The sequence below is a fragment of the Stegostoma tigrinum genome, chromosome X (genome assembly GCF_030684315.1).
Source record: "Stegostoma tigrinum isolate sSteTig4 chromosome X, sSteTig4.hap1, whole genome shotgun sequence".
Taxonomy (NCBI): Eukaryota; Metazoa; Chordata; class Chondrichthyes; order Orectolobiformes; family Stegostomatidae; genus Stegostoma; species Stegostoma tigrinum.
In genome coordinates, this window is record NC_081404.1 from 13332981 (window position 1) to 13348420 (window position 15440).

General features: G+C 43.3%; 1 protein-coding gene across 6 annotated transcripts in view; it reads left to right on the top strand.

The window, feature by feature from the left end:
* The window catches only part of LOC125448246 (transmembrane protein 198-like), a 109710-nt gene that overhangs the window by 83647 nt on the left and 10623 nt on the right, over positions 1 to 15440 (top strand). For all 6 annotated transcript variants that reach the window (XM_059643480.1, XM_048523393.2, XM_048523392.2 and 3 more), the window contains one exon: positions 7843 to 8075. In XM_059643480.1, coding sequence (XP_059499463.1) covers positions 7843 to 8075 — 233 coding nt within the window. The remainder of the gene's footprint in view (positions 1 to 7842; positions 8076 to 15440) is intronic.

The window sequence follows — 15440 nt, forward strand, 5'->3', positions numbered from 1 at the left end:
CCATTCTTCTATACTTTTACTAGTTAGCTAAAATAAATACTTTATCCATGCTGGAATGTTATCTTTTATACTGTGAGCTCTTAATTTGTACAACGTCTTGTCAAAAGTCTTCTGGAAATCCAAGCACATAACATGGAGAAGTTTGCTTAATCCACCTCATCTGTTACTTTCTCTGAGAAAAAAATTACTAAAAGCATCATTTCCTTTTCAAACAAAACCATGTTGATTCTGCCTGATCCCATTAAAACGCTCTAAGTATTGTTTAAAGCTCCTGCATGAAGCGTTCTAACAAGTGTCCCATGACAGATGCTAATCCAACTAGCCCACACTTCAATGTGTTCATTTTCTCTCTCTGCTTGAATAAAGGTGCCACATTTGCTATATTCTAATGTGCAGGCATTTTCCAGAATCTAAGGAATTGTTTAAACAGTGTAGTATATCTACTATCTTTACAGCCAAATCTTTTAAGACCCCAGAATACAGGTCAAATCCTATGGTCTAGTCAGTCTTTAGGTCCAATGAATGGTGGCTCAGTGGTTAGCACTGCTGCCTCACAGTGCCAGGGACCTGGGTTTAATTCCAGCCTCAGACAATTGTCTGTGTGGAGTTTGCACGTTCTCCCTGTGTCTGCCTGAGTTTCCTCCCACAAACCAAAGATGTCCAGGTTAAGTGGATTGGCCATACTAAATTGCCTGCAGTGTGTAGGTTAGATGGATTAGCTGTGGGAAATACAGGGATGGGGTGAATCTGGGTGGGATGCTCTGGGGAGATTCAGCTGGATTTGTTGGGCTGGATGGCCTGTTTCCACACTGTAGGGATTCTATGAACTGAGATGGTAGCTCGATGGCGGGAACATCCAATTTGCTGATCTGCTGAAGTGCATATGTGGACATTAGTTGGTCTCTGATGCCACCCAGTGGCCAAATACAGGATGGGGCTTGTGGGTGAACTCTGTCATCAGGTGGCAGGGGTGCAGCCCAGCAAGCCACGGGCACCGAGGGCAGTTGTAGCCCCCAACTACCACCTTGGGGCTCTCAGGTACTGATTGGACAGACTCAGCAAGCTAAAGGTGAAACCCATTGCAGTAATTTTAATCAAACAGAGTCTTTTAGCTTCTCCATTGATTGTGTAATAATGATTACGCTGGAGGTAACAATCTTGGTCATTTAGAGCTGGAAGAATTCATTGGGCAAGTGCCAGCTAGCTACTGCCATGTGAGTTTTTGCCTAAGTTTTGGGTGGTCGTTGAATCCAGTCCAAACATTCCATACATTTGTTGTTTTTTGTTTGTTTTGCTGAGTCCATGTTGTCATGGTTATTGTTAATGGCTTTGGGCATTTATTAGCATGCTGAATGGAAATACAGAGTGCCTGGGAGTTATAAATCTCACTCAGTTTTGTGTAAAACTTTCTGTTGCTGACACCCCTGTCAAGTACAAATGTCCCAGCAGAACAATAACCAATTTCCCTAATTGGAACAGAGTTTATCTTCACTTAACTGATACACACATATAGTCATACAGCACAGAAACAGACCCTTCAGTCTGACCAGTTCATGCCGACTATAATCCCAAACTAAACTAGCCCCACCTGTCTGCTCTTGACCCACATCCCTCCAAACCTTTCCTATTCACCTATTTATCCTAGTGTCCTTTAGATGTTCTAACTGGGCCCACTTCCACCACTTTCTCTGGAAGTTCATTCTACCCATGAACCATCCTCTGTGGATGTGAGTTTGCTCGTTGAGCTGGAAGGCTCGTTTTCAGACGTTTCGTCACCATTCTAGGTAACATCAGCAGTGAGCCTCTGACGAAGCGCTGGTGTTATGTCCCGCTTTCTATTTATGATGATGTTACCCAGAATGGTGACGAAACGTCTGAAAACGAACCTTCCAGCTCAGCAAGCAAACTCACATCCAGAACCTCAACCTGAGCTACAAATCTTCTCAAAACTCGCTACCATCCTCTGTGTTAAAAATGTGCCCGTCATGTCTTTTTTAAATCTCTCTCCTCTCACCTTAAAAATGTGCCCCCTAGCCTTGAAATGCCCCACCCTAAGGAGAGACAATTACCGTTAACTCTATCTATACCCCTCATTATTTTATAAACTTCTATAAGGTCATCTCTCAACCTCCTGTGTGTAATATTATGCAGGTATTGCCAACTTGAAAGTGAGAGAAGGCAATTACAGCCAGGGGCATGCTTTCTTGCCCTGAATTAACCTTGTATCTCAGCATACTACTTCAAGGTGCAGTGGCTATGCTGGTGTTCAACAGCCATTTTGCACTCAACAGGATCCCACAATCAGCAACAAGCTGAATGACCAGTTAATATGAATTTTGTTCAACTGTTGGTTGAGGTGGGCCTGTAGGCTAAGATGCAGGGCAGAAGTCTTTTGTTTTTCCTCAAATACTGCCGTGGGATTGTTAACACCCACTTACTTAGGAAGGAACAGCCATATTTTGAACAACTCATTCAAAGGACAGCATTTGAGAAAGTGCAACACTCTCTTAGTGCTTCACGTGGTTTAGAAGACTTGAGCGTGTGTGGAGTGGAACTTTGAACCCATAGGCTTTATTCGTAAGTGGGATGGTGCTATTGACTGAGACAAGCTGACATTTCATATCAGTAAAAGTCTGGCCATAGGAGGACACAAAGAGCCAATTGAGGACCAAGCTTGTTGACTTGGCTATGAGCAGTAAGTCTTAGTGTAACAGCCCTAGCGATAAGATGGCTCACAATGTGCTAAGCAGATCAGTTAGCTGAAAGAGATGGTTGTTTAGCAGCAAAGTATGAAAAGCTGCTAATTGCATCCAGCGCTAAGGCTCATTTATACAGCACTAATATTAGTTTCTCACTATGCTGGCCAGTTTCTGTGGCAAAGGGGTGGTCATTCTGACCCTGAACAATGTATTTGTTGTTCAACAAGCCAACAAAACTCCTAACCCCATTTATAGTCACAGGAATTAAGGCTTTAAATGTGGGCTGTTGGTCACAGAATTAGTTACAAGATTTATTTATTTGACCATGACCCATTCTTCACCTCCAACACTTTAAATTTTCCTAAGTAATGGAAATAAAATTTAGCATGTTGACTTCTGCTGCAGGATCCTAGTCACATGCCAAAAACAGCTGCCAAGTGGCCTGGCTGAGTAGTTCAAACTGGTTCCCTGCCGATATGCATACAGTAATTTGTACATGTCTGCCTGTGGCTTTCTGCACACTGTTTTTTCCGGTCTTGTTCTGCAGTCTTTTATCTCTTCAGAGGATCAGTTTTATGGTGGAGCAGTCGCATTGTGCTCTTGCTGTCTATCCTCTGGATTTCCAGTCTAGAGTGCCTTGAAACAGGAACTCTGCTTAACACTCATCACCTTGGCATAGATCAACCCATTCAGCACAGATTACTGCCCATATCTGTTTTATGCTTCAGACCCTGCAGCCCAATGGTATCAATGTGGATTTCACAAGCTTCAAAATCTCCCCCTTCCCCACTGCATCCCAAAACCAGCCCAGCTCGTCCCCTCCCCCCCACTGCACCCCCAAAACCAGCCCAGCTCGTCCCTGCCTCTCTAACCTGTTCTTCCTCTAACCTATCCCCTCCTCCCACCTCAAGCCGCACCTCCATTTCCCACCTACCACCCTCATCCTGACTCCTTGACCTGTCTGTCCTCCCCAGACTAACCTATCCCCTCCCCACCTATACTCTCCTCTCCACCTATCTTCTCCTCTATCCATCTTTGGTCCGCCTCCCCCTCTCTCCCTATTTATTTCAGAACCCTCTCCCCATCCCCCTCTCTGATGAAGGGTCTAGGTCCGAAATGTCAGCTTTTATGCTCCTGAGATGCTGCTTGGCCTGCTGTGTTCATCCAGCTCCACACTTTGTTATCTTGGATTCTCCAGCATCTGCAGTTCCCATTATCTCTGATCCAACAGGTCCATGCTGTTTTCTGTGGTTCACACAAACCTGCTCCCAACCTACTTCATCGAAACCCATCAGCATAGCTCTCTATTCTTTTCCCTTAGACATGTCCCTGTGATTCACTTCCACTGCACCTTTATGGTTGCAAGTTCCACATTCTCAGGACCATCTGATTTAAGCCAAAAGTAGTGGAGACCGAGTTGTTGAATTTATTCAAGGCAGAGTTAGATACATTTTTGATGGGCAAGACAGTTGAGAGTTATGGGTTGGCTGGTGGTGTCAGACAGGAAAGTGGAGTTGGGATCATAACCAAATTAGCCATAATCTTATTGAGTGGCGGCGCAGACTTGAGAGAACAAATACCCTCTTCCTGCTCCTAAATTCTTTATTCCTAGAGAAGTGTTTTTCCTGGATTTATTCGTAGCTATCTTATACTTATGATCCCTAGCTCCAAGTGTAAACATCTCAGCATCTACCCGATTAAACCTTCATCATTTTAGCAATTTTTGATGTAACTTATGTAAATTGCATGTTGTTCAAGTAACCAAGATTGATGAAGGCAGAATGATAGACATTATTTACTTAGATTGAGTAAGGCCTTTGAAAAGGCTCTGCATGATGGACTAATTAGGAAAGTTAGATCACATGGGATTCAGGATGAGCTTGCCAATTGGATATAAAATTGGCTTAATGGCAGGCGACAGACAGTGATGGTGGAGGGTTTTTTTGGACTGGAGACCTGTGACCAAAAGTGTTCCGTAGGGATCGGTCCTGGGTCCACTTTTATTTGTCCATTTGTATAAATGATTTAGATGAGAATGTGGAAGGCATTGTTAGTAAGTTTGCAGATGACGCCAAAATTGGCAGTATAATGGAGAGTGAAGTCGGTTATTTAAGATTACAAAGAGATCTGGATCAGTTGGGTCAATGGGCTAAAGAGTAGTAGATGGAGTTTAATTTGGATAAATGTGAGGTATTGCATTTTGGTAAAAACAAGTAAGGGCAGGACTTATAGAATTAAAAGTAGGGCCTTAGGTAGGGTTGTAGAGCAGAGAGGCTTGGGGTTCAAGTACATAATTCTTTGATGTTTGCATCACATATAGACAGGGTGGTTAAAAAGGCGTTCAGCACACTTGCCTATACCTTTGAGTATAGGGGTTGGGACATTATGTTGAGGCCTCTTCTGGAGTACAGTGTGTAGTTCTGGTCTCCCAGTTATAGGAGAGATATTATTAAGCTGGAGAGGGGTCGGAAGAGGTTTACCGGGACGTTGACAGGAATGGAGGGTTTGAGTTATAAGGAGAGGCTGGAATTTTTTTTCACTGGAGCGTAGGAGCTTGAGGGGTGACATTATAGAGTTTTATAAAATCATGAGGGGTATAAATAAGGTGAAAGGCTGGTGCCTTTTCCCTAGGGTGGGGGATTTCAAGGCTGGTGAGAGGACAGAGATTTAAAAAAGACATAAGGGGTAATTCTTTTACACACAGAGTGGTTCATGAGTGGAATGAACTTCCAGAGGAAGTGGTGGATGTGGGTACAGTTACAACATTTAAAAGACATTTAGATAAGTACATGAATAGGAAAGGTTTGGAGGGATATGGGCCAAGAGCAGGCAGGTGGGACTAGTTTGGGAGTATGGCCCTGCTGAATGACTCTCTGATACAACCGCAGTGCTTTATGAGTCTACCTTGGTTTAACATTTCATTTGAAAGACAGCACCTTCAACAGCACAGTGCTCCCTCAATGCTGAACTGAAGAGTCAGTCTGGATTCTAAGCTCGTGTCCCTGGACTGGAGCAGGACCTAGACTGCAGCTGAATCTGGCATCTATAGATAAGAATATTAAGCTATTAATTAAAATACAGTAAGTTATGCCAACGTGAGCTCCAGAAGGAACATTACTCTATTTGGAACAGTCACTGTCACATAAAAAGCCTACATAAATGAGTTTCCCTTTTGTGTGTAAACTTGCTTGCTTACACGACTTGGTTGATATTCACGGTTGACAGACGTCTTCAAAATTTCTGTATTGGGGTAAGAGTACTCACATTGGAAAGATAGAATAGGCTTGCATTTATATTACATCTTAATGTACTTCCGGGCTGCCAAAAGAGCTTTATACCCATTACCTTTAAAATGTAGTCTATTGTCTGGTTACGTATAATTATAAAAGTATATTTCTGTACTTATTTCTGCTGTTATAGAAGTGCTATCTGAGATGTTATGCAAGATGTGATGCCTGTTTGCATTGTTTTGAACACCATAATGTTTGGAAATTCTTAAGACACATAGAGAGAAATCTTATCCTATAGGTGAGAAGAAAGGCAGATGGGGGAACCTAATTGGGTGAGAGGACAAAATTCAGAATCCTGACAGTGGGATAAACTCTTACAATGAAGTTTTCTAGTATTGAAAGCGCATTGACCTTCCCAATAGTTCGGAGTCTATTTGCATTTTGTTAAAACGGTCAGCTTGTTGGAATTAAGTTCTCCTTCCCAAATGAGTTCTTCCCCATTGAGAAATACCTGTGTTCAATACCCAATTGTATACAAGAGGCATGCACCTGGTGAGGCACACTTCTCCCTGGACTTCAAAGTAAGTCCTTGTTGCTTTGACCTTCTCCTGAAATATTTTTACAGCAATGTTTGTGATGGTGTCAGTACTCTAAGTGGAAGGAAGATAATGCAAGGGAGGAAGAATCACTGTCTGGGAACTGGTTGAACGTTGGCAGCAAGAGGTGGATGCCAGCCAGTCTGTGCACTAATTCAGAGTGGTGCTGACACTAGCAGGCAATCAGCCTGTGTGGCACCCCTCTGCACTGGCACAGTTAGACTGATGACCCTGCAAGTGTTACTTTGCAGTGGATAGGTGGCGCCATTTCCCCTCGTGCCCATCCTTTTGGTGTTACAGCTAGGTTCTTTTGTGACCACTTGTACTAAATAGCACTGTGATCTGTGCTTTGGTTTGATGCATTCTCATCCCTGGGTAACAAGACCTCCTGTTTATCATGGACGGCTTGGCAGAGAACTGGTAGTGAGGCATTGCTGAACTATAAGGCCACTTTTTGTCTTGTCTGAGACAGCTTGATGGCAAGTGAACTTCTTGGCCTGTAGTGTGGTCTTTAAAAATGGTGCCTGGATCTTGCAAAAACCTTCTGTTCCCTCCCTACCCCGTATTATTTCTCATTTTACTCATACAAAAAATACGAATGCTGATGTCATGAGCTGAAAACCTCATAATCATGTGAAAACCTGACCCACCTCCTGAGACAAGTCACTCCTATTTCCACACTTGAATTAAGAATGCAGAACGAGATTCCATCTGTGGTGCCAGGGAGTTTTTTTTTCACATTATTGCAAAACCTTTTACAGGTCATCAATTTGCAGATGGCTATTTTGTTACCGTTGCAAAGGTAAAGATGCCATAGGCCTGGAGAACCTGCTGCTTGCTCATTAGAGAATGATGATTGGTGATGAGATTAACCTGCCTCAGGCAAAGGGAGAGATTGAGAAAGATGGCCCTTCATGGTAACCTCAGCTGGTGCAGGAATTGAACCCACACTGCTGGCATCACACTGCTTCATAAACTAGCTGTTCACCCAACTGACTCCCCAAAATCATAGTGATGGAGTTATAAGAAGCCAATCATCCAAACCCAAATTAGGTTAAACTTGTGAATTGCAGTAATCAGCATGACATAATTCAATTGGGCCTGTAGATTCTCCCTGTGGTTAGATATACTTCATATGCTCCATTGGCTTCGTACTTACAATCTCATGAAAGCACTGAACAAATTTCACTTGGCTCCATGGACGAAATTGAATGGTCCATAGTTTAATAAAAACAATTAATCCTATTCCATATTTCCAGCTTCTGTAGTATTTTTTTCTTGGTCTCATTTTGTTTATTTTGAGTCTTTCTCTTCCAGAACTCTCAGTGCCTTGATTGGATGGCCAGACCCTCCTAACGTTCCCTACTCCTTCCCCTGTCGACTTCAGACAGCTATGACCTCTACGCTGTTGGACTTTAACCTCATGGACACAGGCCAGGAGGACATTGTTGTGAACCGCTGTGACCTGGAGGTGGAAGGAAAGTATCAACTCATTCCATCTATTATCTGTGCCATGTGTTGCCTTTTTGGGGTCATCTACTGCTTCTTTGGTGAGTGAAGTATTGACAAATGTGTGTACAAGTGGAGTTGCATGTAGACAGAGTGGTGAAGAAGGCGTTTGGTATGCTTGCCTTTGTTGCTCAGTGCATTGCGTATAGGAGTTGGGATGTCATGTTGAGGTTGTACAGGACATTGGTTCGGCCACTTTTGGAATACTGTATGCAATTCTGATCTCCCTGCTATGGGAATGATGTTGTGAAACTTGAAAGGGTTCAGATAAGATTTACAAGGATGTTGCCAGAGTTGGAGGGTTTGAGTTACAGGGAGAGGCTGGATAGACTGGGGCTATTTTCCCTGGAGTGTTGGAGGCTGAGGGATGACCTTATAGAGGTTTATAAAATCCTGAGGGGCACAGATAGGGTGAATAGACAATGTCTTTACCTCCAGGGTGACAGAAACCAAAACTAGAGGAGCAGAGGTTTAAGGAGAGAGGGGAAAGATATAAAAGGGCAATTTTTTCAGGCAGAGGTGGTGTGTATATGGAATGAGCTGCCAGAGGAAGCAGTAGAGGTGGGTACAACATTTAAAAGGCATCTGGATGGGTGTATGAATAGGAAGGGTTTAGACGGATATGGGCCAGGTGCTGGCAAATGGGACTAGATTAATTTAGGATAGCTGGTCGGCATGGATGAGTTAGACATAAGGGTCTGTTTCTGTGCTGTACATCTCTATGACTCTAAAAAAGTGGGGGGAGGGGATTGTGTGGGGTTGGGGGGGGTGCATCAGTCCTGCACTGTGGGTAATATCACATTTGAAAGTGGATTTCTCCAGGTATAGCACATTTCTTATATTTCTACTGCTTTCTGAAGTCTATTGCTGGGTCTGTTCTACCTCCTGAGGCTGCAGTCACTGGCCAGGCAACAATTCTCGGGTATCTGAAAGCTGGGGTGGTGTGGGTATTTGGATGAGGAACAAGAAAGCTGTGCTCACACCATCTGATGTGAGATGGGAAGTAATACATTTCTGTGGAAACATTGAATCTTTGCTCCTTCCTCCCTTCTTAACAAATCCCTACAGTGCCACATCTGGGAGGCCTCTCTCTTACCTGTCACTCCATTTTCTGGGCTTTTGCTTCTTCTCTTCAAGCCTTCCACAGTCTGTAGCAACGTATGCATGATGAATGAGGCTCCCCTTTAAGAGGGGTAGACTCCCTTTCAGAGATGTAGATCAGTTGTCAGTTATGTGGCTGGAGTTCCTCTTCAGCATACAGTAAGCAGAATATTTCGCAATGGGCTGCACACTGACATAATTTAGATGAGATGGAATACAAAATTTACAGTCTGTCTTCCTCAATGGGACCATGCACGAACACATCTGAAAACATGCTTTGATGAATTTTCCTCTTTCCTCTCTTACTGCCCCAGCCCAAGATCATTTTTAATTGCACTCATTTTGCTCGCTGTTATTATTTGACAGTTCTGTGAGATTTTGTCTAACCTTACTGGCCTAAGTTGCTTGTTTTTAAGAATGAGCTGTTTCCTCCAGCAGTTGCCAGAGTTGACTGATTAAGGGAGTTAGGAAGGGAAGGGAAAGAGGTGTTCCATTGCTTTTGCTTTGTCTAATTTTTTCAGCCTCTAGGGCTTGATTCTTATTCTGCTACAGAAGAAGCTAGTTAGGTGGCACATTGGGTCAGTAGTTAGCACTGCGTCCCACAGCACCAGGGATCTGGGTTTGATCCCACCCTCAGGTGACTGTCTGTCTGTGTGGAGTTTGCATGTTCTCCCTGTGTCTGCATGGGTTTCTGCTGGGTGCTCCAGTTTCCTCCCACAGTCCAAAAATATGCAGGCTAGGTGGATTGGCCAATGCAGAGTCACAGGGATAGGGTGCGAGTCTGGGTCTGGGTGGGATACTGTTTGGACAGTTGGTGCAGACTTGATGGACCAAGTGGCGTCTTTCTGCACTGTATAGATTCTATCTGGTGAGTATCTGGTAAGTAACTAAGATTTATAAGGTTCAACATAGAATAGCAGCTAGTGCAAATGTCAGATAAAGAAGGAAGTTCTACACAGTCAGTGTAAGGAGCTGGGCACCCATCGTAATGTCTAGATTATTACCTGACCAACATGAAAATTGTCATCGGTAAATAAGATTGGAGAGATGAATGCATGGTTCAGAGACTGGTTTGAGAGAAGAGGGTTCCAGGTCACGAGCACAAGAACCAATACTTGGGTTCTCCACCAGAGCCATAGAGGGACTGGCACTTTTGTGAGCTGCAAAACTAGAGAAGTAGAAAGAATTTAAATAATGAGGGTGAGAGGCCAATATTGGGAAGATGAAAATGAAAGAGATAAGGCAAAGTATTAATATGGGAAATGATAAACACTCCGTGACAGAAAGAGATAGAGTGTACACATCTAACAGATAAGAAGTTACAAAAATAATAAAAGTACAAAATCAAAATCTCCATCTGAATGCGCATAACTTTCAAAACAAAACTGATGAATTAAGAACACAAATAGAAACAAATAATTACAATCTGGTAGCCATAACAGAGACATATTTGTAGGATCACATGGATTGAGACCTGAATATTGGAGGGTACGTGTCATTTAGGAAGGACAGGAAGCTGGAAAATTTTCCTAAATTCTTTGTTTAGAGTGTTGTCTGAACTCTACACTCAGTTCTATCTCTCTATATCGCTGGCATCCCTTGGTTTCAGTATGTCAACCTCATTTGCTCTATAAAGGCTCATAGTATAACTGGTGATCACAATGAAAGGTTTGTTGGATTATATTCCACTCATTTCTACTTCAAAAAAAATGTTTGAAGTTTTATCTGGTCATTATAATTTGCCTTTTGATTTTGTTTGAAGCACCATGGAGCTAAAAAGGAATGTAATAGGTATTGCAGATTTTTTTCTCCTTCTTTTATTCAATTCAGTTCCTTGCTTTCTGCTTACTGTACTCTAAATCTTTCTTGAGTTAATCAGCTTCACCTTGTAATACTTCTCATCTTGACCACAAAACCTAGGCTGAAACTAAACTCTTACTGCTTACAGCGAGTGCATTTGTGTGAATTTGATTGATGATATAACATATTCACAATCTGCATGTTGTATTCGTGACTGAGTTCCAGCAATCCCAGGGCTTACGGCTGATACACATGCAGCAACAGTATCAAAATGTTAAACACTAGGCACTGGCAGCAACAATAGAGAAAACCAAACACTGGGCACTGAAAGCAGTTATAAAAATGTGAGACTCTGGTCACTGGCAGTTGACTATAAAAATACTAAAACTCTGGACATTGATGGGAAACCATAAGACTACTGAAACTAGTGCTGGCATTGTCTAAAACCAGATTACCTGATCATTTTTACACTGCTATTTATGGGACCTTGGCTGTCAGGTTCCTGACATTATAATAGTGACAGCATTTCAAATGTACTTTGTTTGGCTGTACAGGACTTTCAAATGTCCTAATGTTATGAAAAACACTATGTAAATACATTTATTATTAATTCTGAAGGGTCACTGGACCCAAAACATTAACTCTGCTTTTTCTCCACAGCTATGAACAGATCTGCTGAGTTTTTTCCATCAATTTTTTGTTTGTTTCTTTATTGTTAGTGCCTTTACTGTGCTACAGTGGAGAAGGGTAACATCACTATAGCCCAGGGATGCTCAAGAAGCCAGAATCAGAGTAGATCTCTTCACACAGAAATGGGCTTCAATTGTGGTAATTTGGTTGTTTACATTTAGAATTACTTGAGGATTTACCATCAAGCTTACTTATTTTGTTCCTCTAAATTAAGACAACTACAGACTTCCTCAATAGGCACATGCACATCTGAAAGGGCATTTTCTGTTCCACTATTTTTATGCAATTTTCAATCAAGAAATTCATTATATAGCAAATCATTTGATAGCTTCCATTTTGAAAATTACGACTTTACGAAATGGCCATCGAGTTAAACCTCTTGAGGGAACTTTGATGCTCTAATTTATTAACTGGCCAAGTCTGTGATGGATTAAACGTTCTGATTACTCAATGAAACTGAGAAGGCAGCATGAGAATGAGCCGGAGTAAGCCAACTTAATTGGATCCTTCCCATCCAAATAGAGGGAGTTCCTATAATCTTCTCAGATTCCTGATTAAGTTTAATGCTGCACAGTTCTGTTTGTTAAGTGATGTGTATGGATCTGGATCGAATCTGTTGGGAATAGTAGCAGGTGTTATTGCTGCCAGTTAGTACAAATGCAATTGAAAAAAGAAAAAGAATGAGCAAATTAAACCCAGATAATTTTCAACCACTTCAATGTAGACAGCTGCAGAGCAATCTGATGTACCAGCATTATCTACAAACAAAAATGTTGGACGTATTTACTTTTTTCCCTTTTGGAGAAAAAGCTGGGAGCTGCATCCTGCGCTTGGCTTTTTACATGATTTCTCCATGTGTCTCAGTCTTATTGTGCCGAGTTGTTTACTGTACATTCCAGACTGCTGAGATGTTAGGTCAGTGATTATTTTAGGTGTGCCAGTGATGCAAAAATACACAAGCTAGTGCGGTGACTGAAGAATTTCATGGCATGCAGTCAGTGTGAGACACTGTCAGGTTTTAACTGAGGGAACTGGCTGAAAGGTTGCAGCTTACATTGTGAAATCACTATGATTGAACAATGCAAATGTGAAGCTGAAGGAAATCAAGTCACAGATCAAAGCCAAGTGTGGCTTTTTAAGGATGTTGCCTGAGTTCGTTGGTGAGGTCTTTTACTAAAAACAAACACTCTGGCCCTGCAGTCAACAAGCATGCCATAGCTCTTGACCCCTTATCATGATCCTGCTTCAAATATCCTGCCTCACTACCAATTAATAAAATTCCATCCCCTATTTCCAATTCCTTCGCCTCTGCCGCATCTGCTCCCACGATGAGGCATTCCACTCCCACACATCCCAGATGTCCAAGTTCTTCAAGGACCGCAACTTCCCCCCCCCGCCGCAGTGGTCGAGAACGCCCTTGACCGTGTCTCCCGCATTTCCCGCAACACATCCCTCACACCCCGCCCCTGCCACAACCGCCCCAAGAGAATCCCCCTCGTCCTCACACACCACCGCACCAACCTCCGGATACAACGCATCATCCTCCGACACTTCCGCCACCTACAATCCGATCCCACCACCCGAGACATTTTTCCATCCCCACCCTTGTCTGCCTTCCGGAGAGACCACTCTCTCCGTGACTCCCTTGTCCGCTCCACACTCCACTCCAACCCCACCACACCCGGCACCTTCCCCTGCAACTGCAGGAAATGCTACACCTGCCCCCACACTACCTCCCTCACCCCCATCCCAGGCCCCAAGATGACTTTCCATATTAAGCAGATGTTCACCTGCACATCTGCCAATGTGGTATACTGCATCCACTGTACCCGGTGTGGCTTCCTCTACATTGGTAAACCAAGCGGAGGCTTGGGGACCGCTTTGCAGAACACCTCTGCTCGGTTCGCAACAAACAACTGCACCTCCCAGTCGCAAACCATTTCAACTCCACCTTCCATTCCTCAGACGACATGTCCATCATGGGCCTCCTGCAGTGCCACAATGATGCCACCCGAAGGTTGCAGGAACAGCAACTCATATTCTGCTTGGGAACCCTGCAGCCCAATGGTATCAATGTGGACTTCACAAGCTTCAAAATCTCCCCCTCCTCCACTGCATCCCAAAACCAGTCCAGCTTGTCCCCGCCTCCCTAACCTGTTCTTCCTCCCACCTATCCCCTCCTCCCACCTCAAGCCGTGCCTCCATTTCCCACCCACCAACCTCATCCCGCCTCCTTGACCTGTCCATCCTCCCCAGACTGACCTATCCCCTCCCCACCTATCTTCTCCTCTATCCATCTTTGGTCCGCCTCCCCCCCTCTCCCTATTTTTTCCAGAACCCTCTCCCCATTCCCCTTTTCTGATGAACGGTCTAGGCCCGAAATGTCAGCTTTTGTGCTCCTGAGATGCTGCTTGGCCTGCTGTGTTCATCCAGCTTCACACTTTGTTATCTTAATATGGAAATGAGTGACCATTTTTAAAGAAAAGATAAAATAATTGCCAAATTACTGAATTGTAGGTTTTGCTTGTCTTGTGTGATTTCCCCTATTGCCTCTTTATGTGCTGCTATCTTGTGGTCCACCTGCTCAGTTACCTTCAGCAAATGCACAGTGGCACCCTCTGCCAATAGGCTTTGTTACCAAATCGAATTTGCAGCAGAGTATTTGTAACAGTGCACCTTACTCTTAAAGGTGAATGCTGTGATTATGAAGTTCAAGATTACTTTGGAAATACATGGTCAATAAAATATTATTCATTTTCTTAAAGCACATCAGTAGGTTAGACAGTAGGTCAGGTGCAGTGTTGAAAAAGTGGCTTCTATTTTTGTCTTTGAATGTGTTGCTGCATCCAAAATCTGTTCCCACCTTTCCCAGAACTCCCATGTTTGAACCCACCCAACCAGACTTCTGCCCCTGTCATAGTACTGAAGGGGCTACTGCAACAGACCCCATTGACATAGGAACTGGAGTAGGCCAGTCAGCCCCTTGAATATATTCCACTATTCCATGAGATTATGGCTAATATGTGGCCTAACTCCATATACCTGATTTTGGCCCATATCCCTTAATACCGTTGTTTAACAAACATTTGTCTATCTCCGATTTAAACCTTCACAACTGATTCAGCATCTACGCCATTTGTGGAAGAGAGTTCCAAACCTCTACCACCCTCCCTGTGTAGAAATGCTTCCTAACATCTCTTCTGAACGGTCTGACCCTAATTCTCAGACTATACCCTCTAGTTCTAGAATCCCCAAACAGTGGAAATAGTTTATCTTTGTCTTCTTGTCTTTTCCTGTTAATATTTTGAAGACATCAATCAGCTCACACCCTTAACTTTCTAAATTCTAGAGAAAATAGCCCTACTGTGCATTATCTCTCCATTAAACTTAACCCTTTAAAGTCCAGATATCATTCTTGTAAACCTATGTTGCACTTCCTCCGAGGGAGTATCTTTCCTGAGGTACAGTGCCCTGATCTGCTTTCAGTAACCTCTGTGGGGCCTCTTTGGACACCCACTGCATTTAACTTCATACTATTGATAAATTAGCCTGGTCTATCCTTTGTCAGTGCATACTGTGTGAGACTGGGGCAAAGAAACTTTCTCTCCTCAATCTACCTGAAGCCTTTGTCATGGTGACCACAATATCCTCCTCCAACACTTCTTCACTGTTGTCCAGCTGATGGTGGGGACTGCTCACTCCTGGTTTCATTCTTATCTCTCTCATCTTAGCCAAAGAATCACCCATAATGACTTCTCTCCCACTCCTGATCCTGCTCCCATTCCCTCTGGTGTTCCCCCATCAATCTCTCCTGG